General features: G+C 42.4%; 1 protein-coding gene across 6 annotated transcripts in view; it reads left to right on the top strand.

The window, feature by feature from the left end:
• ino80 (INO80 complex ATPase subunit) overlaps positions 1 to 23,705 on the top strand; it is a 39,496-nt gene that overhangs the window by 6,681 nt on the left and 9,110 nt on the right. For all 6 annotated transcript variants that reach the window (XM_044170437.1, XM_044170439.1, XM_044170436.1 and 3 more), the window contains exons 16-28: positions 803 to 862; positions 1,050 to 1,192; positions 1,843 to 1,927; positions 2,030 to 2,147; positions 2,341 to 2,426; positions 3,731 to 3,898; positions 4,278 to 4,411; positions 4,754 to 4,821; positions 5,034 to 5,127; positions 5,425 to 5,641; positions 9,545 to 9,685; positions 10,332 to 10,557; positions 18,567 to 18,694. In XM_044170437.1, the coding sequence (XP_044026372.1) occupies positions 803 to 862; positions 1,050 to 1,192; positions 1,843 to 1,927; positions 2,030 to 2,147; positions 2,341 to 2,426; positions 3,731 to 3,898; positions 4,278 to 4,411; positions 4,754 to 4,821; positions 5,034 to 5,127; positions 5,425 to 5,641; positions 9,545 to 9,685; positions 10,332 to 10,557; positions 18,567 to 18,694 (1,668 nt within the window). The remainder of the gene's footprint in view (positions 1 to 802; positions 863 to 1,049; positions 1,193 to 1,842; positions 1,928 to 2,029; positions 2,148 to 2,340; positions 2,427 to 3,730; positions 3,899 to 4,277; positions 4,412 to 4,753; positions 4,822 to 5,033; positions 5,128 to 5,424; positions 5,642 to 9,544; positions 9,686 to 10,331; positions 10,558 to 18,566; positions 18,695 to 23,705) is intronic.

Raw genomic sequence — 23,705 nt, 5'->3', positions numbered from 1 at the left:
ACCTGCAGGAATCCTGGCATCCTCATTTCTACTGTTCCCTTTAGTCGTTTTCACTCCTCTAATGAACCCAGCTTCGTGTTGTGCTTGTGAGAAATCCTGTCAAACATCTGAGAACAAACAAGGATGAAGGGCTCAAAGCTGCAAGCATATCTAGAACTATTCATTAGGGGGCAGTATTGTACTAGGACATTGGTAGCATTGCCTGTGTTAACACATGACTTCAAAGCCGTTAATACTATGATTGTTGAGTGGATGTACTGTGTCTTACCCGGCCTCTGACAGGCTGTGTGAATTCTTGAATGTTAAAAAAACATTTATCAAACACATCAATATGTTGGCTATGCTTGTGTGCGCACACACACACACACACACACACGCACACACACATACACTATAATATGCTTAACTCTTTGTGGTGCTCAACACTCAACTATGCCCATTTTCAATTCCTGTCTGTTTTGCTAATGAGGTGTGAAAAGACCCTATTACACAATCTGAAGATAAGCTTCCTGAACACTCAAAAGCAAGACTGACTGAAAACAATGGAATACCAGCATGCGTTGAGTGATGTAATGATGTGTAAATCTTTTCACATCACATTCTACATCACCAACTCAATGACTGAAGCAGTGATTCATACATTATGCTATGCCTAAATGTTCTCCTCTGGGAACATCACTGTAGCTCTGTTTTGTTTTGTTTTTTACATTGCAGGTTGAATATAGGTTAGGTGAATTGGATTCACACACAACTCACGACTCACTATTTCCCCGTGTTTGAACTTTACTGATTTGTCTGCCAGGTGTTGCCATACTGGGGGAATCCTCATGATCGCAAGGTGATTCGGAAATTTTGGAGCCAGGTAAGGAAGAGATGATGAGGATGATGGTTATGAACACAGAGTTGTGAAGGTACAATGCTATGAAATGCTTTATTGTATTGTTTGGTCAATAAATGCTGTACTCCAGTTCTTTTTTTTTTGTTCTTGTTCTTCTTCATCTTCTAGTCTAAAACCCTGTCTCTACCTATGTTTGTCTATGTTTGAATAGAAAACCCTTTACACACAAAACGCGCCATTCCATGTCGTGATCACAAGCTACCAGCTGGTGGTCCAGGACGTCAAGTACTTTCAGAGGGTCAAGTGGCAGTACATGGTTCTGGATGAGGCCCAGGCACTGAAAAGCAGCACCAGGTAAAGCATTAACATGGTTGCTGTGTCATCATGTAATACTGTATTACCAAACACATCACAGGGTTCCTGTGTGTTAAAATGTGTTGATATCCAACACTAGATTTCTTTTACTTGTATGTTGATACTTTTTTTAGAGTCTAATAGACATTGGAAAATGTATATTAAATGTATCAAAGTTTCTCGTAGTTTTATAGATAGATTTCCCTCCCAGATTCACCCACTAGTTTCAGCAGATACACACACCATCCAGAAGACTTTACCATATAGACTTAGTTTTCTACTGCTTTACTACCTACACAAGAAAAATATAGTAATATATATATAATGTAGCTGTGAGTTTCAAGTCTCTGCAAGTTGATTTGTTTACAGTGCTAACATGAACAGAACCCAGTAGTTCTTTTAGGTAGGTTCGATATGCAATTTGTAATAAATTGGCTAGAACATGCACAATAGTGATATTAAAAAAATACAGTTGTGTTTATCTCCACAACTACATAAGTAGTTTCACGTCTACTACATTCAAATGGTGTACCACAGTTTGAGTAATTGGTGTGATTACTGTACAGGTAAGTGTTAAATAAAGATGATAAACTCATGTTGTTGTTGCACTAGATCACCAGCTGTTCACCGTTTCCCCTCTGTGTTTTCAGCGTTCGGTGGAAAATCCTGCTGCAGTTCCAGTGTCGAAACAGACTGCTGCTAACCGGGACGCCCATCCAGAACACGATGGCTGAGGTGAGCAGCTTGTGTGTGTGTGTGTGTGTGTGTTGGCGAGCGTGTGTGTTGGTGTGAGCAAGACAGAACTGTTGACGACTGTGTGTTATTACTGTCTCTCAGCTGTGGGCCCTGCTGCACTTCATCATGCCTACATTGTTCGATTCCCATGACGAGTTTAACGAGTGGTTCTCCAAGGACATCGAGAGCCATGCTGAAAACAAGTCTGCCATTGATGAGAGTGAGTACAAAGTTCCTCTCAGCTGCTTTTTCAAGTGTTTTCCTATTTTCCAGCTGACATCACATAATATTTTTCAGCTCATTTGTACAGAAATTCTATCATTTGTGTGCCAGCATTTAACTTCGATTTCTGCTCAGTGTTGCATGTGATATGTTCGATAGCTAAACACGATTGTTTGATGTTTGTGTTTCAGACCAACTTTCCAGACTGCACATGATCCTTAAACCTTTCATGCTGCGCCGAATCAAGAAGGATGTGGAAAACGAGCTCTCAGACAAGGTAGGGGAGCGAACTTTCCTCTCTGTGTTTGCTGATGCTTCTTGACCAGAAGCTGCACATTTAATCGGACAGACATGTGACATTGGAGTAATATTACTAGTACTATATTTTGAGGGAAAGGTTTTCCACATGGTGTCCTCTCGAAGGGATTCGGGAAGATTCTGGTGAATGATTAGACAAAATTGTAAATCTCGCCTGTCAGTCTGAGCACATCAAAACAGCACAAAAAACAACAACAAATATGTCCATTGTATTATGTTCAAAGTAGTGCTCATTTTTCAGAGAAAGTCCAAATTTATCACAGTTTATGTAATAATATAAAATTTTAAGAAATGCAGTATTGTATTTTACACAATACCCTGTAGCCCTTATTCTTTCCTCTCCTCTTTAATTCTGCACCCTTCCTCCATCTGTCTCCCTGTACACCTCATTGACACAGAAAGTGTTGTAATAAGCTTGTGAGTGATGCTTGCGCTGGCAGATCCTCTTGACAGATGTCGGACTCGGGGTCTCTTGCTATCACACACATACTCACTCATACAGCTGTGGGAGTCTCGATACACAAGAGTCAGAGGAATGGCAGAGTTCACCGCTCCCTCCCAGCCCACTTCCTTTGCTTCGCCACTTTTGTTGGTTTCTCTTGTTTTGCTGGTGTAAGTTCACTCGTGGTTCATGGTTGGGTTTCGTGGTTTGTTGTTGTTCAGTTTCACTGCTTTCATCAAAGCATGACACTAGATAAAACCAGAGACTTTCGATGTGTGTTTAAAGAATGTGGGTCAAGCTGGGGATGAAGTCTGCACCCATAAATTAAGGTCTTGTTAAGCCCATGTGAAAATACTGTGTGTGTTCTAATGGAGGCATAGCATGGTAGTAATGCTGAGTAATTTGTCTTTACCATAGCCACATGTTATATATGCAGCCAACTATTATTTTGTAAATCAATCTTTTTACTAACTAACTAACAGGTCCAATTGAGAACATTCAGGCAACTGCAGTAATTTAGTCTTCACTCTTAAAGCCCTGAACTTCATAAAACAATTTCAAGACAGAGAGACAGTTTACAATGTCATTGGCAGTGAAAATGTAAGATGAGTAGGGATCTGAAATCCTACTGCACATACAGGAACATCTCAATAAGCTCTCTTTTACTCAACTAAGAGAAACAAGATAATAGTAATGATGATGCTTTAGTCGCACAGTTTTAGTAGCTCCTTTTTTTGGCCTCTACAGGCAGGTTTGTGTTTATCTGAATGTTAATTGGTTCAAGACATTTCACACCCACTCGTTCTACTCTCCCTCTACAGATTGAGATTTTGACCTACTGTCAGCTGACGTCCCGGCAAAGGTTGCTCTACCAGGCTCTGAGGAACAAGATCTCTATTGAGGATCTGCTGCAGTCCTCCATGGGCACGGCCCAGCAGTCCCACAGCACCACCTCCTCCCTCATGAACCTGGTCATGCAGTTCAGAAAGGTCTGAGCTGGGGTTAAATTGTCCTTTTCGTTTCAAGTGCAAAAATAAAGTACAACTAGATGATTACAGCTATAAAGCATTTTGATTATTTTGTCAGATGCAGCAGTCGTGATGATTGATCACTGTTATTAGTCCTAATGATTTGAGGATCATTTTAAGTGTCATGTTATCAAAACTCTGTTTTTCTCTACAGTGGATTTTTTGAGGAGTTTCAATGTTCCAGTAGGAATAATGCCGCTACATTTTATGAGTGGGAACAAAATTCGAGATGTGCAATTAAACAATGAATTGGCAGTCTTAGAACCAGCATAAGCATGAGTAGTGGTGGTTCGTTTGCCTATTTTTCTAAATACACTGTCTGTGTTATGCTTGTGCGTAGGTGTGTAACCACCCTGACTTGTTTGAGCGCCAGGAGACACGCTCTCCTTTCCACATGTCCCTCAAGCCCTACATCATGTCTAAGTTCCTCTATCGTCATGGCCTCATCCACGCACACAACCAGGCCAAAAACAAGTAAGTTCTTCCACACAGACACACTTGATCTTGACAAGTATGCCCCAAATCCAATGAAAACAGGTCTATCAACATTTCGGCAAGTGTTGTTTTGAATAGGATTAGGTTTACATTTGAAATTACTGTGTAAAACACTGTCAAATATATACTTTTTCTTAGCAAATTTTCATTCTTGTGCACATTTGCTGACTTGGGACTCTCAAAAGGCAATTATCCCAATAATAGCTATTAATACTCAGGAATGTTGTGGATCGGACTGGGATCAGTTTATCTTCCCAAATTCAGTCTCTTTTGCTTTTTCTCACTTTAAGTGGTGTAACTCTGTCTTTACATCCTCCTCAGATTACTTCAAGTACAGTTGTCTCCCTTCTCCCCAAATCACATCCAGCAGTCTCTTTTTCACAGAAAAGGTGAGCATGTAGTAAGCTTGGAATTCAGACGCACACAAAGCTGAGATGATCGCTTTCATTCAAACCTCAGTTTCACCCCACTTCCTCTCTACCTCCTTTGATGTTTCCATCATTCCTGCCTATTCTTCCTGTTTATTTCCACATTTTCTCTTATTTTCTTTCATTGTTTAATCTCATATTCTTCATTATGTATTCTGTTTTTACTGTTCCAGGTGATGACAAAGGAAGCTGTTTCTCGTTCCTGCGCTTCATCGACGTGTCACCAGCTGAGATGTCCAATCTCATGCTGCAAGGCACCTTAGTGAGGTGGGCTTTAAGTTCCCTTCTCCAGATCTGTTTCTCTCCTTGTCTTTGATTGAAAGGAGTGAGAAAAGGTGGGATAGTGAGTAAAGAGATTGCCCTTCAACAAGACCAAATGTCCAACAGCTCCAGAGGTGCTATGCTGTAGTCGACTCTGCACTCTGGAAGTTTGATAATTAATAATGGCCAACTTTATACAGTAGTTATGGTGATAGCAGAATTCTTTATTCTGACATATTTCTATGAAAATTCCTTTTGTAATTTCATTTTTCCTCTCCTGCTTCCTGCTATTTTCTTTCACAGATGGTTAGCCCTTTTTCTGTCCCTCAAAGCTGCATATCGGCTCCACTATCAACGCCTGTTCGGCCTTGAAGAAGAGGGTCAGGAGGAAACCAGAGAGTGGGAGGGGGAGAGAGAGAGGTTACAGCCCAGGAGTAAGTGTCTGTCTCACAAGGACCTAATTCTGTGGCTGAACAGACCCACCACTTTCCCAAACACGCATACCAGCCCTGTCCTACAGGTAGGAAACATACAAGACACACACACTCAGACTAAAATCTATGTACAAGAACTCCTTGAATAGCCATCTGCAGTAGTGGTCAACCGATATGGCTTTTTCAATGGCCGATGCCGATATTTAGAGATGGCCAATATATATAATGCCGATATCAAAACAAAGAAAAGTCATGTATAATTCTCTTATTCCATGCACATTACGATCTAATATACATTTTTATCTTAGCCAGTAACATGTTGTTTTAGATGGAATTTTTATTAATTAATGAAAGAGAAAAATACATGACTTATTTAAGGGAAAGCGATGTCAGAAGCGACGTCATTCGACTGCATTATTCTATACATTATAACATAATATATATATTTAACGCTAGCCAGTAACGGTTTCAGATTAGATTTGGATGGGAGAAACATGTTAACATTTAGAAAAGACGATGGTGACTGAGGAAATTTAGGCAAACGTTTACAGCAGGATTCATGAGAGTTATAGTACAGGGCTCAAAACTAACTTTTTCACAACCTTCCCAAAACTCAAAAGGGGGAGCGCTAACATCGTTCCACAGCAGCCACACTGACAAGGCTGCCTGCAGATGTGAGCGCAGGCATTGGCCGATGCCGATCATCTCAGAATGCCAGATAAACAGTAGTGAAGCATGTGCTGCTGACGATGCTGAAATTTTACCCAGAGCATCAGTCAGTGTTTGACCACACAGCTTGCTCTCTGCCCCAGCCTTCCTCTCCCTCCTCTGGGATCCAGTGTGGAACCCAATCCCTCTGTAGCCCTGTGACCCAGTAACACTGTCCTCCCTCCAACTATATGTCTCCTCATCTGTGCATCTGTGCAGACCAGCATCTTTCTGTACTTTACTGTCAGACTGTGTAGAGGAAAGTCACATTTTCAAGATAAAAAAAATAGGTGTCTTGACTAAAGGCCAATATACGTTAACAGTATTTCCTGAAACATTTTTTGGTAATCTTCCAGAACATTTATGCACATACACATCTGTTTCTGCAAATTTATCAAGCCACACCTACTGGTTCACATCAATATGGAACGCTTACAGGAAAGCTGAATCTGAGGACAATGATGGTCATAACAGAAGTTGGAGTTGGTGTGGTGTTAGTTAAACGGTAGCTCAGCACCAGTGTGCTGCTGCTGGTTTATGGACACTGTAAGATTTGGAAATGAGTTCTACACTGTTTTTGTTCCATCAAACTATTCTGGTAGCTTAGCAGTCTGTAATGTTTGTCAGTTACGTTTCTCAGAGGATAAATGTAGCACTCCGCAGTTCTTTTCAACTGCACTCAAATGCTTTCATATGTGTTGGATTCTGCAACTGAGAACTGCAGGGCTACATTGAGACAGCACATATTTTCTCAATTTGTTGTATTATTTGGCAATATGGAAACCTAATTTGTGTTAGTGGGGAAGAGACAGTATAAAGCATAGATGCCAGTTAAAATAGACAGACCACCTCAAAAAAATGTGAACAGCTGCAGCCTGAAGATACACGACTAGGTCAGTGCTGCAAGAGTGTTTTAGTCATTCTGCTAGAAAAGCATTAAAAACATATCCCTTCAAATCTTTCACCCAGCGAAAAAGCGATCAGTTACCCATTGGCAGATGTGTATCACAGTACCATCCTCTAACTAAACTTGTTGGGTGCAAAATGCTGTTGGGGTAATTCCATCCTTCTCTTACTCTCTTGGCCTCATCACACTGAGCCAGGCAGCTGCCTAGCGTCTTAGGTTCCCCCCCTGGAGTGGCTTAAGGAATGAAAGAGCAGAAAAATATAAGAAGCAAGTTCAAATATGAGAGAAAGAGAGAAACTTGCAGACACCTGGAGAGCTAATACTATATGTATACTATATGATCAAGGTGACCCCAGACACCCACTTGAGCTTCTAGAAATTACTCACTTACACAGTGTATGCCAACTTCTTTCAGCTCCTCATTTTTCTTTTGAAGCTGTGTGTAGCTGACACACAGTGCCTCTTCTCTCTGCTTGGCTCATCGATCTCTGGCTGCGTACTTGTGGTCAGTGTTGCTTTCAGCTTTCCTGCTGCTCCTGTTGAAAAAGTGAGAGAACCAGGCAACTCTGAATACCTCCTTAACATGTTTTACTCATATATAGCTTTGGGGCACTGCTTCAAATGGGCTCTCTGTCCCTCTGTGTCAGTCTCTCCCTCCGTCCATCCCAATATGAAACACATCTATCAGCTATATGTTGGGAAATCAAAACTTAATTTTACATTTGTAATATATACTAACTGTAATTGTTTAGTAGATGGCATGTATGCCATTCAGTAATTGTATGTGTGTGTTACTCTCATCTCTATTTCTACCTTTGTCTTTTTTCAGTCAGCCTGTAGCTCCAACACAGTAGACCACTCAGACCTTAAGTAGACCTTTGTGTCTCATCTGATTCAGAATAACAATCTGATCAGTTACCATTTATGAACAATTTACTCATGAAAACTTACATTAAAAAAATCATTTTATTTGTCCAAAGGGGAAAAACTTTAATTGCTTCACTTTGCAAAATACTAATAACCTATTTTGGCCACCCATTGGCTTCAGAAAACAGTATCTGCACTGGTGCATTGCTGTTGTCAAATCCAATGAAGTAGATAAATAAGTATTTGCTAAGCCATGGTGGAGATGACCTGAGCCCGGCTAGAAAGGATGTCATTTTATAAACTCTGCCATTAGATGGCACTGTGTATCCACCATTTTTGTGGTGTCACACAACACACAGTAACATATGCATAACTTTTCTATATTCCTTTAACACTGCATTATACTTGAATTATTCATCATTATCTCTTCAGCATTAACCTTTGTTCAAATTTTATGTATAATTTATGGCTGGCCTATTCATTTGCTGGCCTGCGGGGCCACATCTGGCCCAGAAGCAACCTCGGAGTGGCCCACATACATAAATCTGATATATGACAAAATAAGTAAACTACATATATAGTGTATGGAAGTAGCTAACGAGTGAGCCATCTCGGTTCCTTTTCATCTCTGTTGAGAGTTGCACATGCGCAGTACCGATCGGGCAGGATGTTTACTGATGTAGCGACACCGCCAATCATATCTTTCACAAATCAACATTTTCTCATGTGAGTTCTGACTGAGCTTAGTAGCTTTTCAAAACATCTGGCTATTGACAGTCACAAGTAGGGAAGTGCTCTACTGAAAATATGTCAATATATTAATAATTTGTACAATAAACATTCACTACATTCATTTGCTTTTGTTTAAAATTTGACATTACCAAAAGCTAAAAAAAAAAGGGTTTTAAATAGGCTGCTGAAAATGTCTGGCCCATCTACATTTCCTGGTTTTAAAATCTGGCCCAGTTGAATTTGGAATTGAATAGCCCTGATGTATGGCTTGCCCAAAAGGTCTTTGCAGAAAAGATTACATGATCAGGCATGCAGTTTATCCTGTGTCATACGCAACAAAAATCATATAAGCCACATAATCATACATTTTACATAACATTTTAAGCATTTTGCTGAAAGTTTATATAACATTTCAGGCATGCAACCAATGAAACTTAAATATACTGAGAAGTTTATAAAAAAACATGAGCGCTGAGCCCAGTGGCCACTGTAGGTTTCAATTTATTTACCTGTTTTGCAGCACCTCTTACTTTTGCTGCTTATTTTTTATATTTCCTATAATTTGAAGATAATGATTACTTCAGTCTCCCCACTTTATCACAAAGCAAAGCAGGAATCAGTTCAGTAGAAGGCACAACATCAATTGTGATGTTTTTGAAATTGCTAGCAATTTAATACATTTCACCACTCGGATATAATCCCTGTATTTGTGAAGTTTTAACCTTAATGAAACAGGATAGTAATGTAGATTTTTGTGTGTGTGTGTGTGTTTCAGGACCTGGTGTTCACAGCCTTCAGGCCCGGCATGGTGGGACACACAGATGTGATGATCCACAGTCGAAACTCTGCCACCTACTCGCTGTGGCCCTGCCAGCCCACACTGCCACCCAAGTTCCTGCTAGCCGCCACGCCCAGAGTATGTGTGTGTATGTGTGTGAGAGAGATAAAGGCACTCTTGCAAGTCCTCTGTCTGTGTGTTTGCTGTCCCGTGTAAGACAGACAAGCATTTGGGTGGTCGTGGAAAGGGAAGAGGGAAGCGCTGTGCACATTGCCTTTGTTGCCTTTCAACAATGAGCAACTCTTATCTGTGAAATGTGTGTGTGACTGTGTGTGGTTGGGGTGTGGGGGTAACCGCTGTGGCTTCCAGCTGCATTTAAAACAAACAGAGCCTCTAAAAAAGGGCTTCTTACTCGGGTTATTCACCAGTTGTTAAGCTTCCTCTTGCCCTCCTCCTACACACATACACACACACACACACACACACACACACACAGAGAACTTGCTGATTCAGTGAAACCAGCCTTCATGCAGTGGTTTTCCCTCTTTAGGTGGTAAATTTGTCATATGTGTTTATATAATTAATAGTTTCATTTAATTTTTTTTTTTTAAAAGCCACATGCAAATAAAAGCAAATGTTTTGAATAGCAAAAATGTATTGCATTAGAAAAAGTAATAACGTACATGTCAACTCACATTATCCTAAAATCGTCCTTCTCTCCAACACACAATATTATCTTTTGTTTCAAATGTAGAAAACCTTTTCTTTCTTTTTGGTTTCCTAGGTGACAGCAGTTCCCATGGAGCGTTATTGTGACGACCGTAGTGCAGAGTACGAGTGGCGGGTGACACGCAGTGGAGGGGGCACAATCTTCAAACAGTGTTTCCTCTACGGCTCCCCTGAACTTGCCTCAGACTGGTGTATGAGGGCCAATGCCTTCCACCCACAATGCCCTGGGGGTGTGATGGCCCTCTGCCCACGACATGGATGGTCCTTCATACGGATACCTGGTAAGGACTTTGTGTTTGTGTGTTATGGTTCTATTTTCCTCTTTGGAGTGTTGTTGCTATACTTGGAACTGAGTTCCTGGCATGGTGTCTTCATCGGTCAGATGTGCAGCTCTGCTGTAGCTCACACTGGCTAACCTGATGCTATCTAGCTAAGGGGTAATAAATAAATGAGCGTCCACTAGTGAATAACTATCAGGACAGCCAATAAATGATTATCTAAGTCCATCAGTAAACACCACAATTTGTGACTGTTAGTCCACAGCAGCAGTCTGCTTTGCCGTGGGAAAAAGTGATGCTTGATAAAACTAAGTTGACCATGTTTAAAAAATACAGATGACGCTGTTGATAAAAAATGTGTTTTGTACACTTATAACTTCTGTAATAATAACCCTTAGTTTGCTTTAGCTTCATTTGTTTGAGTCATATTTTAACTGACAGTTTTATCAAATGGTGGATATCCAGTTTTTGACTGAAGGATTAAATAGGGGCCCGTGGGAGAATCTACTGAGGCCAACCCAGGGTCAGCCGGGCAGAGTCACCGATCTCTGTCACTGCCTGTCTGGCTGCCAGGCAGCCAATCCCTCACAATCTAATGGAACTGCTGAGATAAAGGGCTTCTGCAGAAGTTAACTCACATAAACACATACCGGCTATTTCCACGAAGGTGTGAATACAGGGTTGTGTGTGTACGTGGGTGTACGTGTGCTTACAAGCGCTTTATCAGAATAGCTTGGCTTTTTTGAGTTAAGGGTCAGCTGGAGCAAAGTGGGAGCTGATTCGCTGCCAGGGTTCAGATAACTGATGGATGTCCAGGGTGAGAGAGGCCATTACAGTTTTACAGACAACACTTCCCTTCTCACTGACCTGCTCAGCCCCTCTACCTATGATAAACTGTCTCTGTCATGGATTATGATGACTGCTCTCTTTCTGTTTTTATTGGTAACAGAGGTTCCTGGCACAGAAAATAGACATGTGTGTCCTTTCATACTTGTTTGATAAGGCTTGCTTACTTTAAGACACATTGTTACATAATATTGTAATGAATTTACTATCACCTCTTTTACTAAAACAGTATATAGACACTCTCTCACAGATTGCAATATTGTAATGCCTGATTTTTTTCCCTTTACCCATCTGTGTATACATGTGCTTGTGAGAGTGTTTGTGTGTAAAAGTGACAAACAAAACAAGTATTTGTGTGTCTGTGTGAGAACAGTCTGAAAGCTCTTGTGAAGTTATACGGGGGCAGACAAAGCGAGGAAGTTTAGCTACTGGTCATTGTTCAAGTGCTTAGTTAGGTAACACTAATAGATGGTCCGTCTGTGGGTGTGTGTGTGTGTGTGTGTGTGTGTGTGTGTGTGTGTGTGTGTGTGAGTGTGTATATGTGTGTGTCTGTGTACCATTCGGGTCCATTCAGGGAACTGTGCAGCGCTCACACGGGGCCTGAGGTGTCTCTCACATCTCCCCTCACACTCTCCCACGCTCAGCGGCCTTGCCTTTTCTTCACACACAGACCCGAGGACAAGCTTCACCTCTGTCTCTACCGCTAACAGACAGGGCCGCGCACTGATCTGAAATCAGTATCGGGCCACAGCCTTTCAGTCCGTCTGGTCTCCCACTTCTTTCTCAGCCTCAGTAGGAAGGAAGTGACCCAACACTCCGGCACCCGTCCTCCGCTGAACACATTGTTGCCACATCAAGGCCCAGATATGTACAGTAGCCCAGCTGAAGTTTCCCACCCTCCCTCTCCTCCTCAATCCCAGCCCCACACCTTTTAGAACAAATGGCAGAGCTGAATAACTGTTTGTTTTGAGCGCCATGGCGTGAGTACAGCTACCCACTGATATCGACGGAGGAATCTAATCAGAGGGCTTATTAGGAATCAGGCCTTAGAGGAGGAAAAAACAATCGAGGCTGTAATGTCTTGGGCTTCAGATTTTTTGGTTTTTGATGTTATTGTCATGGCAGAATTTCCCTGTAGGAAAGATATTTTTCATTCAAAAAAGAATGAATTATCTACTATGTTAATAATGTTAGTATTGACGATGACGTGATACTGCTGCACCTTTCTGATACCAGTGGTGATTAGAGAGAAAGCAAGATGCACGCAGGGTACTGTCAGCCATGAATTGAACCCATGCAGTAATCTAGTCTGAGCCACCAGGATGCAACAGGAGAAGAGGTTTTGACTATAATTAGAGAGGCATTCCGATCTTGTTTGTTTGCTAAATTGCTGCAGTTCTGCGGTCACCTCTCCTTCACTTTCCGGAAACTTCACATATAGATAAATGTCATGCTGACAGATGTTATGCGTCAGGTTAAAAATCTGTTTGAAAGGGAATAGTTTTGAACTTGCGTGCTGTGGGATCATTTGCAGAACATTCCAGTGTGACACAGAAATAACCTTCCTCCCTGTCTGTGTGGCCCCTGTGTCGCTTTTACTAATTAGAAGGAACTGTTCCACAAAATGATGGCCTTCTCACTATAGCGCCAACTCTTGACTCTTTTTCTAGCTTTAACGTGAGCTGGGAATTGACTGTCACTGCTGTGGAGGAGTGTACGTGTGTGAAGGAGATGTTAAAGGACTTATGCGTGTCTTCTTGTGCAACTTGTTTTTAATGACTGTATTTGAATGCATGTCTGTGTGTGTGTCTATGTATCAATCGGACAGAGAGAGAGAGAGAGAGAGAGAGAGAGGGGCCAGTCAGGTCTGGCCCAGCAGCCCACATCAGGCTGTGGGAAATGCAGTTCTGCTTTCCTGTCCCTTCAAAGAAACTCTGCTCTCCAGCAAAATGGCAGGAAGCTTCCCCCGGCCCTCAGATAGACAGGCACAAAACAACACAGACTGCCAGCCTCACCACATCACCGTCTGACTCTGCCCCTCTCAATCTGCATTAAACTGGCACCGGTAACCGTCTGCGGAATTCAGCGTTTTTTGCCAGAAGAGAAAAAACAAAACAAAACATCAAGCCAAGTGTGTAAAGGGACAGAGATGTTTTGATTTCATAGTCCAATTTATGGCTATTAATGTGTCACAAGAAGAAAAAAGCGTGTCCATTGCTTCTTAAGAAACTTAAATCCCAAAGTAGACTGAAGGGGGAGACATTAGCCACATTCTACCTCTATTTTGAGATCTTTGAACATGGAAGCCAAGTAGTATCTAGCTCACTCTGTCCCTTAGCCAGCTAGCTTTCATCTGTGGTGTGTGTCGAGTTAGTGCTGGCCAGGGGTAACTAGCAGTAATCTATCTTAATGACAGAGTTCACAGTGGGCTGCTGTGGTGTGGTGAGATTCACCCACGAAACTCTGAGTCCTCATCAGACTGTCTGTCTCTTCCTGCTTAACGAGACCAAGAGAAGTGCTCTTCTTGCATGTTAGAGGGGAGACAGTGATGTATTTGCAAACATGTTCCACATATACACACAAAAACGCAGTCCATCACTCACTTTCTGTCACGAGTTCTTTCTCCCCACTACGACAAGTGGTCACGCAGACACATTTTTGGGCTTTCAGGAATGTATGTTTGTCATTTTGCTCTGCTTCAGAGTGTAGATACTGTGTTGTAGATGCAGACAGATTTTGGGGTAGTGTCTGTAAAACTTCACTGAGCCAGGACGGGAAACTAAAAGTTCCTGTTTTCTGACAGTCACTTCACTCCCAGCTTGCAAAACCTCCCGCTGGCATCTGGCTCTTAGCTATACTGATGCTGTGGCTGCGAGAAAATTAAGTTTAAGTCCACAGCAAAGTAGTGTCAGGCTAATATTTCCATCATCAGCAGTGCTGAACAAGTGTTGCCCATTGACTTATTGATTCCACAGTGTAATGTATCATTATACAGTGAGGGGCTGACGCTCGGTTCGATCGTTGATTCGACCTGCTCTGTGGCCCCCCATCTGTCTCTCTTTCTCACATAACAATCCATCCATCTTCTTTCATCAGCTCCTTTTATATATATTTTTTTTTTCATTCTGCAGTCTCACTGCTGTTCATCTCCTTCTTTTCGATCGCATCTGGCCCACTTCCCTCCCTGGTTAGGGCGGCTCCGCTCTTGGCTTTGGCAGCAGAGGGGAAGGGGACAGGACAGAAGATTGTAGTGGCGTTTTAATGAAATTAGCGCCGTAGTTGGTTTGGGAGTATCAGGCGCCAGGCACCAGGGCTGGGCCGGGGTTAATTAGCTGGCAGCAGGCCTCTAATTGGGTCAGGACCGTGTCAGGCCCCTGGCTCTGGCCCTACAGGGATTGGATTACACCGTTGGGGGACAGACAGTAGGGGAGGGAGGGAGGGTGTGTAGGAGGGAACGGGAGCGGGAGGGACAGTTTCTAGAAGCAGAGGAGGGAAGGTTCGAGAGGGAGCTGGAGGGTGCAGTGGATGTGGTAGAAAGGGGGAGAGAGGAGGGACAGGGGAGTGTAGCCTAATCTGCCAGCAGGAGGTAAGAATAGGAGGAGATGGGGAGGGCTGGCTGGGTGAATACCGCTGTTGACTGGATTGGATTTAGGCTGGGGGGGGTTGCTATGAAAGGGGGGCAGGGCAGGTGGTGAAGCTTGATATGTGTATCCATAGCAACGGCAGAGTGGTGTGACACCACATGGGATTTGCTTGTGTTTTGGGGTGTGGTCTTAACGCAGTCCTTGTCCTTGTCAGTCCACAATTAGAAAGTTGTTTTGTGTCCATTTCAGTGCTTTTTAATCAAAATTTTCTTTTTGCCACTCATGTATTCAGAAAGAAATTTGTCATCCCAAATGTCCTGCTGTTTGGTTTTTGCGAGAGGTGATCTAAGGCTCCTTTTGTTTTGCCATCAGCTATATACGATATACTGTATGTGATGCTGTTACTATGTAAACAGATTTTGACTGAATTTTAACTTAACAAACCTTGCAGACCACTTCATTTAAAGCACCAGTCGACATATCCATTTGAGTCCCTCTAAGCCCTCCACAATTCATGTTACATGCATGGTTACAACATCCAGTTTGCTCACATTTATGACATATGGTCATGCATTTCACTGCAGCCACATGTAGCTTATAATGTAAGCCATAAGTGTTATGTTGGAATGAGACAGACCGCCAAAGTCCTTCCAAATCGCAATTATTCATTTTCTGGGCTTGACTTTATAGGGTATGGCAGCGATATTTTAAAATAGGGATTTTCTGTATGCACACTAAATGTTTTGAACTCGGCCACCTCTCTCTGTAAGCCACATCGCTGGGCTTTAGAGAGTTTGAATAGTTGCAGGGGAGGGTTTTTTTTTTAAAACATTCTCGTCATTTCTGTTGGACATCTGTTTCCCTGCTTTCCTTTGATTATTGAGCGTCTTGTTTTGTACATTGTCATTTCTCTGTAGGTTGAATGTCAACGAGTTTCAAATATGTTAGTGATCAGATGGTACATAAAGATAAAAATGTATGTATCATCAGTGTAGTCAAATATCAGAAGGTGGCTTTCTGAAGCAGCAGAGCAGCTCTCTTGGTAATGGCCACCTTCATAATCCAGGCATAAACAAAAGGATCACCCTGAATGACATGTCTCTTTATACAAAAATAATAGTATCCAACTGCTTAATATGGGATTTTCAGATTTACAGTTTATGCCCTTCAAGAATCAGTTTAAATACATACCACATTTAGACCTGTTTGGCCACAAAAATCCTCAGATAGGGGCTTTAACCCATCTTCAAACATGACATTGGAGTCTGGAGGCTTAAGTATAATCTGCTAAACAGAAACAGATTGGTGGCAGGGGTTGAGCAATATTGCCTTATATGAGCATTTTCGTCTTTGCCAAGTGGTGGTTTGCGTCTGGGTGGTTGGCAGTGTGGCTCGCAGCGCTGGTTGGTGCCCTTGACTGAGCAGCGGCCCTGGTTAGACTGGCACCTGCGGTGAGGAGGCCCTGTCTCATCTTAACCACAACATCACCACCGCCACCACCATGCTAATACCGCCACACTGTAGCCGGAGCCACCACAGACCCCCTTCATTCTCCTTCCTGTCTGGACCCTTTTTTTTTTTTTGCACATGTCTAATCCTCTACACATCTCACTCTCTCTTTAACTTTTCAATTCATCCACTTTTTTGACGCCAAGGCCAATTACAGACCTTTGATGGCAGGATACAGTGCTTGTGTATCTCAGGGATTGCGGTGTGCTGGTCTCTCGGTACGAAACTGAATTGAGCCACAGCAATGTGTAACAACTGCCTACCTTCCAATAAATCTAGAGTTAAGTTGGATCTGCTTCAGATTTAGTTTGTCTCTTGCTTTTTCTGTATTATGAGTATCTTTTATTATCCTCCTATGTCCCTTTTCCCTTCTCTTTCTCCATTTCTTGTACTTCTACCCCTTTCTCCATCTCGCTGTCTTCCTTCCTAGTGAAAAGCATATATATATACTTTGCCCACAATGCACCAGCTGTCTGCAGGAAAACCAAACAAGTAAAACTAAAGACATGAATATAACTTTGAACTCATCCTGTCAACACTTGCCCAGGAGTTCTAGGACTGACCAGGGCTGAATGTATTTGACAGGCTGACACCACTCCACAGTGACCTGTAGGTAGGCTCTCCAATACCTCCCCAGAGTGGTTCCCCTGTTCATCTGTTCTATTAGTTCCTCTTTAACACCTCTACACGGCCTGACCTTTTTTGGGGAGCTATACTAAAGGGTCACAGGTCAGGGTTCAGCCTGAGTACACATTAGCATACAATCCTACTGGTTAAAAATGGAGAAAGATCCAGTTGGTTTTGTGAGTCTTGTTGGATCTTCAAGCGTACTTTAGCGCATGCATGTGATTGTCTTTAAGCAGTGACCTCATATCTGGGTTTTACAGATACTGTGTCAGGACATTGTCGTATGCATGTATTATCACAGCCTCAGTTTAAATTTTCTGACCTTGTGTTTTGGATTAATGGAATGTAATTTTAACACAGTTGGTTACAATACATTGACAAAGCAAGGAAATAAGACTGGGAAATATTTATAAGCCCTGGTTTTCACTGTACAAAAGGTCTTGGGAACAAGTGTCCAACTCGAGTGTAAGAAGGCCAAGCCTGACTCTCCCATAGGGACTCTCTTGTAACCCTGGCCCGACCCTGTCGCCTGACCCTGGATCTGGCCTTAGGTTCTCCCCACTCAGGGTCACGACCCCTTGGTCAAACACCATAGTGTGCCTGTCACTGGGTCGATGGCAGCCCCGGCCCTTTTCTCATTCTGCCATTGTTCCCGGTGACGTTAATTCCTCATCAGCTGGACATGGAGGGGAGCACTTCAACAGCAGACCCAGGGTCAGATTGCTCCCCATTTGCTCTCTGTGGTCAGTCATTTGACAACCGAAGAACACCTGATGTGGTGTTGGCAGTAACGTGACCAAGACCAACTGCCAGCCCCTATTTGTTCGTCTTTTGTGCCATTGTGTGACATGGAGTGTAAATCACTTTTTCTCACAATTTCTCTTTCTTTCTTGTTCTCTCTCTCTCTCTCTTTCATTCTCACTCTTTCTGCTGTCTCTCATCAGCAGTCCAGTCAATAAGGGCACACGCTTTATTTAAACAATCACCAGATCAGGGACAGATTTCAGGGAGGACTGATCCCCGGGCTGATCCACTCTGGTGAAAGGATCCTTATCCCAGAGAATACAGTCTTATCGAAGACTTGTATTGATTAGGGAAGAGTTAATGACCTCTGAATTGATTGGGCTGCTTTTCTGTAATCTGCCAGTAAGCAGATGTATTACATTATGATATTATGTTAACACTAAATATTTACAATAAGGGGGGAGAGTGACATGCTTTGATTGTTGATTTCTTTACATGAGAAAGTTCATTCTGGTAAATGATACGTGATATACAGGTGTTTTTCAGGTTTTGCTAATAACCCTCACCTAAATGTACATATCATGGAAGCACACCTCCAAAAAGGCACATTCTGACTGTGTTAAATGAGAGTATACTGGAAGCATCAGTCTCTCACTACGCAGGTAGTTTGGGTTTTCACTTCTTTGTCTCTCCCTCTTTTAGATAAGGAGAGCCTGATCACGGAAAGTGGCAAGCTCCACACCTTGGATATCCTGTTGAGTCGGCTAAAGGCCCAGGGACACAGAGTCCTCATCTACTCCCAAATGACCCGCATGATAGACCTGCTGGAGGTATAAACACACACACACACACAGTACAGTTATTGTGATTTGTTTCCTAAACTCTTGCTCTACTGAAATGAATTATTCATCATGCGTACCAACCACCAAGAATAATAAAAAAGGGGGTAATCTTGTTCGCTGGAAACACACCTTTAATGTGTCATTCGCATGTATGTCTGTGTTGTTCCAAGCCAACTGGTTCACTTCCACTGGCAAGGTATTGAGCTCCAGTACCTCTAATCAGCCTGCCTGTCCCTCGTTAGTGCACTCATTAGACGGCTAATTAACAGGTCAGGACTAATTAGTTGGGTCTCATCTGCAGGGGAGGCAGCCAGATGGGAGGGATGACTGGAAGGAGTGAGGAAAGGGGAGAGGTGGAGGGGAGAGGGGAGATGGGAGTGTCAAGGGCCTTTGGGTTAGAAGAGAAAGAAATTCTGCAGAAAATTGGAGACAAAGGTAGTTGACGAGGCAGAGGGGGGAAAAGAGATGGGAACACATAAGGAAATATTACACAAAGCCAGAAATGAGAAATGCCAGGGTGATTTTTAGCAACCCTTATTACTTTTATCTACACAGGATAAGTGCTTTAAGCTGCTTGTATGGGCACAGAGTCAATGCAAATACGTCATCATATCGTTTAAGTCATTTCTGAGCAAGGGCTGTTAAATTCAAGAGACACTTTCTCTGCATTTAAGCGTTTTGGTTAGCTGTAATCTGTTGGTCCGGAGCAATCAGGGTTGAAGTAAAGCCTGCGTCACTGCTCTCCATAAGAAAACAATAGCGCAAAGCAATTCTGCCGGCGGTCGTGTGTCTACAGCCTTGGTGCAATGCTCTACTGTTGCCTCCATATTTGTTGCAAACATCACTATGGAGCCAAAAGCCTTTGGCATGATGTCATTGGGAATTCCTTCCCCATTCACACAGTGCAGTGCTGTTTCCACAGCCAACTCTTTTGATGGCAGATGGACCCAGCCCAGGTGGTTAAGGACTGTCTTCCTGTTCGTCTGGAAAAGAGTGGGAATTCCTTGTGTTTAAGGCCGAAGGAAAACAGCAGTGGTGAGAATGCTCAAGATGGCTTAGATAATGCAGGCTAGTCATTCTGTGTTAATGTTCTTCTCACCAACGTTCCCACCTGTAGTCGTCTCTCCCAAGCTATGATTTCCAGGTCTAATTAGGCAATATTACAGGGCCTTTTATTACAGCCGCGGTCTGAGGCATTATGTTTTCAGGTTGTCCATCCATCCCATTCTCGTGAACGCGATATCTCAGAAACGCCTTGAGGGAATTTCTTCAAATTTGGCACAAACGTCCACTTGGATTCAAGGATGAACTGCTTAGATTTTGGTGGTCAAAGGTCAAGGTCACTGTGACCACACAAAACACGTTTTTGGCCATAACAAAGAATTACGCTATTATGACACAATTTCACACAAATGTCTAAAAGGATAAAATGAAGTGATGACATTTTATATCCCAAAGGTCAACTTCACTGTAACATCATAATGTTCTACAAAAACACTTTCACGCTCTCTTTCAGTCCTCTGTGCTCCTCTGTAAAATAAAATAGTCTCTAAGTGAAGACGGCATGTTTCTCACTGGAAATGATTCACTGGAATCATACATGTCAATATGGTGATAACCTCGCTTTCTCCAAAAAATACACCTTTTATCAAATTCCTTCAAAGTCTTCACTGCATTATATTATTTAAGTCTGGACAGACATGGATGTAAATTGCAGCTTGACTGGTAGGCAGAGGCATAATACAACGGGGGGGCGGTGATTCTAGTTTACAGTATAAGTGATCTCATACAGTAATGGGAGGCTGTGACAGCGTCTCCTCTACTAATCCACAAGAGATCATGGATAAGAGATCCACAAATGAAATCATATATTCACCCAATCTGGCTTCACTTTTCCTAGACCATATTATCTTTCTCATTGGTTGGGGATAAAAATTCTGCAGATGGAGTTGATTTCCTGAACATGAGACTGTGACTAAGAGAGAGAGTGAAGGAGAGGCTGATGCTAATCTCTGTCATTACTGTCATTGTTCTCGTCGCCGGCCGGCTGCCGGTTCTTCTGGTGATCACGCCATCGGGTGATGAATCGTTGAGATCCAGGTGGCCTGAAGAAAAATAACATTGTTGGCTTTCTCTGGCAGCAGCCGACAGTGAAGCAGGACCGCCAAGTCACTGGCCTCCTGCTTGAGTTGTGTGTCTGTGGCTGCTTAGACGGCACTTTACTGTACTGCAAGTCTGCGGCTTAGATTACAGTGCTGGCGGGAATGCCCACACTGACGCTTAGGTATTGCAGCCAGAAAATCAGCAGCGGATTTTTCTCAGCTTTTTGCTCAGATACACAGCTCTGACTAAATTTGCCAGTTTGTCAGTTCCTCTTTTTCATTATTAACCAACATAAAGTGGGATACAGTGACCCATTCCACTATAGAAAGCACAGATTAAATTTTCATTATTTTATAATCCATTTATGATACATTCTGACTATTTCATATATATTTCTGCTACATTGTGATTATACAAGTGTAACTTGTGACAACGAATGACGAGCTATGTTATAGGATCATGGGTAGTAGAGTTTTTTTGTGGTTAGTTAACTTTAAAGCTCAGACGGATGGATGCATAGCGTTTGTCCACGTTCATGCAATAGTCTGAACTGAGACGCTGTTCTTAGGTGTGACTGGCCCAGAAGCTACTGTAAGTCCATGTGCATGTTTACTGATATGTAATCCCTTAAAAGAGTGCTCCACCAGTTTAGCATTGTGCTCCTGTAATATTGCGGGACTCATGATGGACAGTTTAAAACAAAAAGGATCAAAATCGATGCAGCGCAACCAAAGATATCGTCTTTTGTATTCCACACATTCTTCTTCCTGCCGTACATTACCCACAATGCAACGCGACCGCAGGCAGTTCATTAGGAGATTTGGGTGTGTTATGCTAGTAGCGACTAATGTAGTCTCAAGCCGCAAGCCTCAAGCAGAGATGAAGAGCGGGCTACAGGGGTCTGGTGAGCTCACTTCTACCTCAACTCCACAGCACCAGATTTTTTTTATTTTAATACTTGTAGTCTTCAGCCCCAACTGACGCTGACTCAAGTGACATCACTTGAGGTAATTTATCAGACTTAGCGCAGCTCACTCTGGATTTACAAAAAGCTCAAAACTCAAGACAAGTTAGCAGAACAAGATAGCTTTTCCAGTCTCAGGCTGGTAGAATATATTGGTGCTGTATGTATTATGGCACTGAAAGCAGTTATGACATACTGGTGTGAATTGCAACTCAACCCTAATGAAGACTTCTGTTACAATGTTGGCATTCTACGCTGTTCACTGACAAAAATTATTTATAGTGCCACTACTTCATGTTCTTTTCTTTTCTAAGTAGTATTTTTTGTGGTTGTTGGGTTGGGAACAGACTGACCATGCACACTCTGTTCCCAACCTAAGAAATGCAATAAATACACAATGTGACCATGTACTTCTGGGGACTTATTATTCTTTGGGAAGTTGAGAACAACCTGGCTGCCACTCCTTGCTTTTTTTAAGCGGTGGTTTTCATGCACATGCAAGTGCCAACTCTGAAGATTCAAAGTAAAAATGCAATTTGAGCAGAGACAGAAATATTAGACAGGAAAGAGGAAATTTCATCATGCTTTTGAACTAATTTCTGCTCTCCCTTGCCTCTCTCCTCCCATACATCATGTCAAGTTTGTTTGTCAGATATCACAACCATAAAGATTTACTAATTATGATCCATAATAAGCTGCTGACAGTTAGTTGAACAAGATTAACATTTTGTCCAGTTAAAGGTTGACCTGAACCAACAACTTAATTTATAACATTTGCAGTGGAACACATTACAAAACCAGTGAAAACCTGCAGAAATATAGCAGCGTCACTTATGATTAACACCAGCTCAAACAAAATATGAAAGAAAATTGCCAGCTGTTGAGGTATAGATTTCAGTGTGGCAGCACTCTTGGAGAAAGTCCACGGCGGGACTCAACAAGCTTTAAAACAACAGCAGTTGAAGGTTGCAGAGATTTTAACAGATTAAGTCTGAGGGATCTCAGATGATCTTCTTCTGAAGGTTTTTTCTGATGATTTAGACATACAGTAGATTAATCGTTAAGATTGAGTAAGGCTTTCCGTAAGAGCAACAATATCTGTAACATCCTGCCGGCAAGCTATCAAACCCCAATTCAACAAGGTCAGCAGCAGTTTGGCGAGCACCTGGCTAATGGTCCCTAATGTAGTGTTCACTCAGAGCAGATGGGGCTGTTGGGAACAGAGCCAGACACACGGAAAGAGGAGGGCAGGCCCTGCCGGCACCGAGGCACCAAGTGTCATGATAGGGGTTTTGGGGGTCACAGAAAACATAGTGTCAAATCATTTCTATCGTTGGTAATGATTGTGAGAGGTGAGTTGTGATGTGTGCCAGTAATTGTGACTGGTTCATTGGTTCGGGGGCACTGACATGTTTGAGTGAGGAGGTCGAGGGTTCAGTGCAGTGCTTAAAATGAGATCAACGTGTCACCTCATGACTGCTGTTGCACTTAAGAACCCCTCCCATCAGACCTAACACACACACACACACACACACAAACACACACAGTTACACAGAACAGCTTAGCAGACATTTGGGGGTATTGAATATCAAATTCTGCATTTCTCAATGTCTCCCTCAGCTGGGATTGAGGTTTCAACTCCAGCAAATGCGCATAAGAAATGTGGGATTTTGATATTTTGGACACGAAGTTACTGTCTGACAGAAATTCTAACATTAAAGATTAGTATTTCTTGACCCTTGGAACTTAACAAGTAGACCTGCAGGGCTTAGCTGCTCCTCAGAGAAAGACTTAAATAGCACTGCATATTTGAGAACTTATTAAATTCAGAAAAACTGTTTGAGGTTCCAGTTTCATCAAGTTCAAGAGTCCGTAAGTTTGTTGGTTTCAAAATCAGTAATGAAGATGATCCAGGAAGGTTTAGTTGCACAA

The sequence above is a fragment of the Siniperca chuatsi genome, linkage group LG16 (genome assembly GCF_020085105.1).
Source record: "Siniperca chuatsi isolate FFG_IHB_CAS linkage group LG16, ASM2008510v1, whole genome shotgun sequence".
NCBI classification, from domain to species: domain Eukaryota; kingdom Metazoa; phylum Chordata; class Actinopteri; order Centrarchiformes; family Sinipercidae; genus Siniperca; species Siniperca chuatsi.
This window is presented reverse-complemented; position numbering and strand designations above follow the sequence as displayed.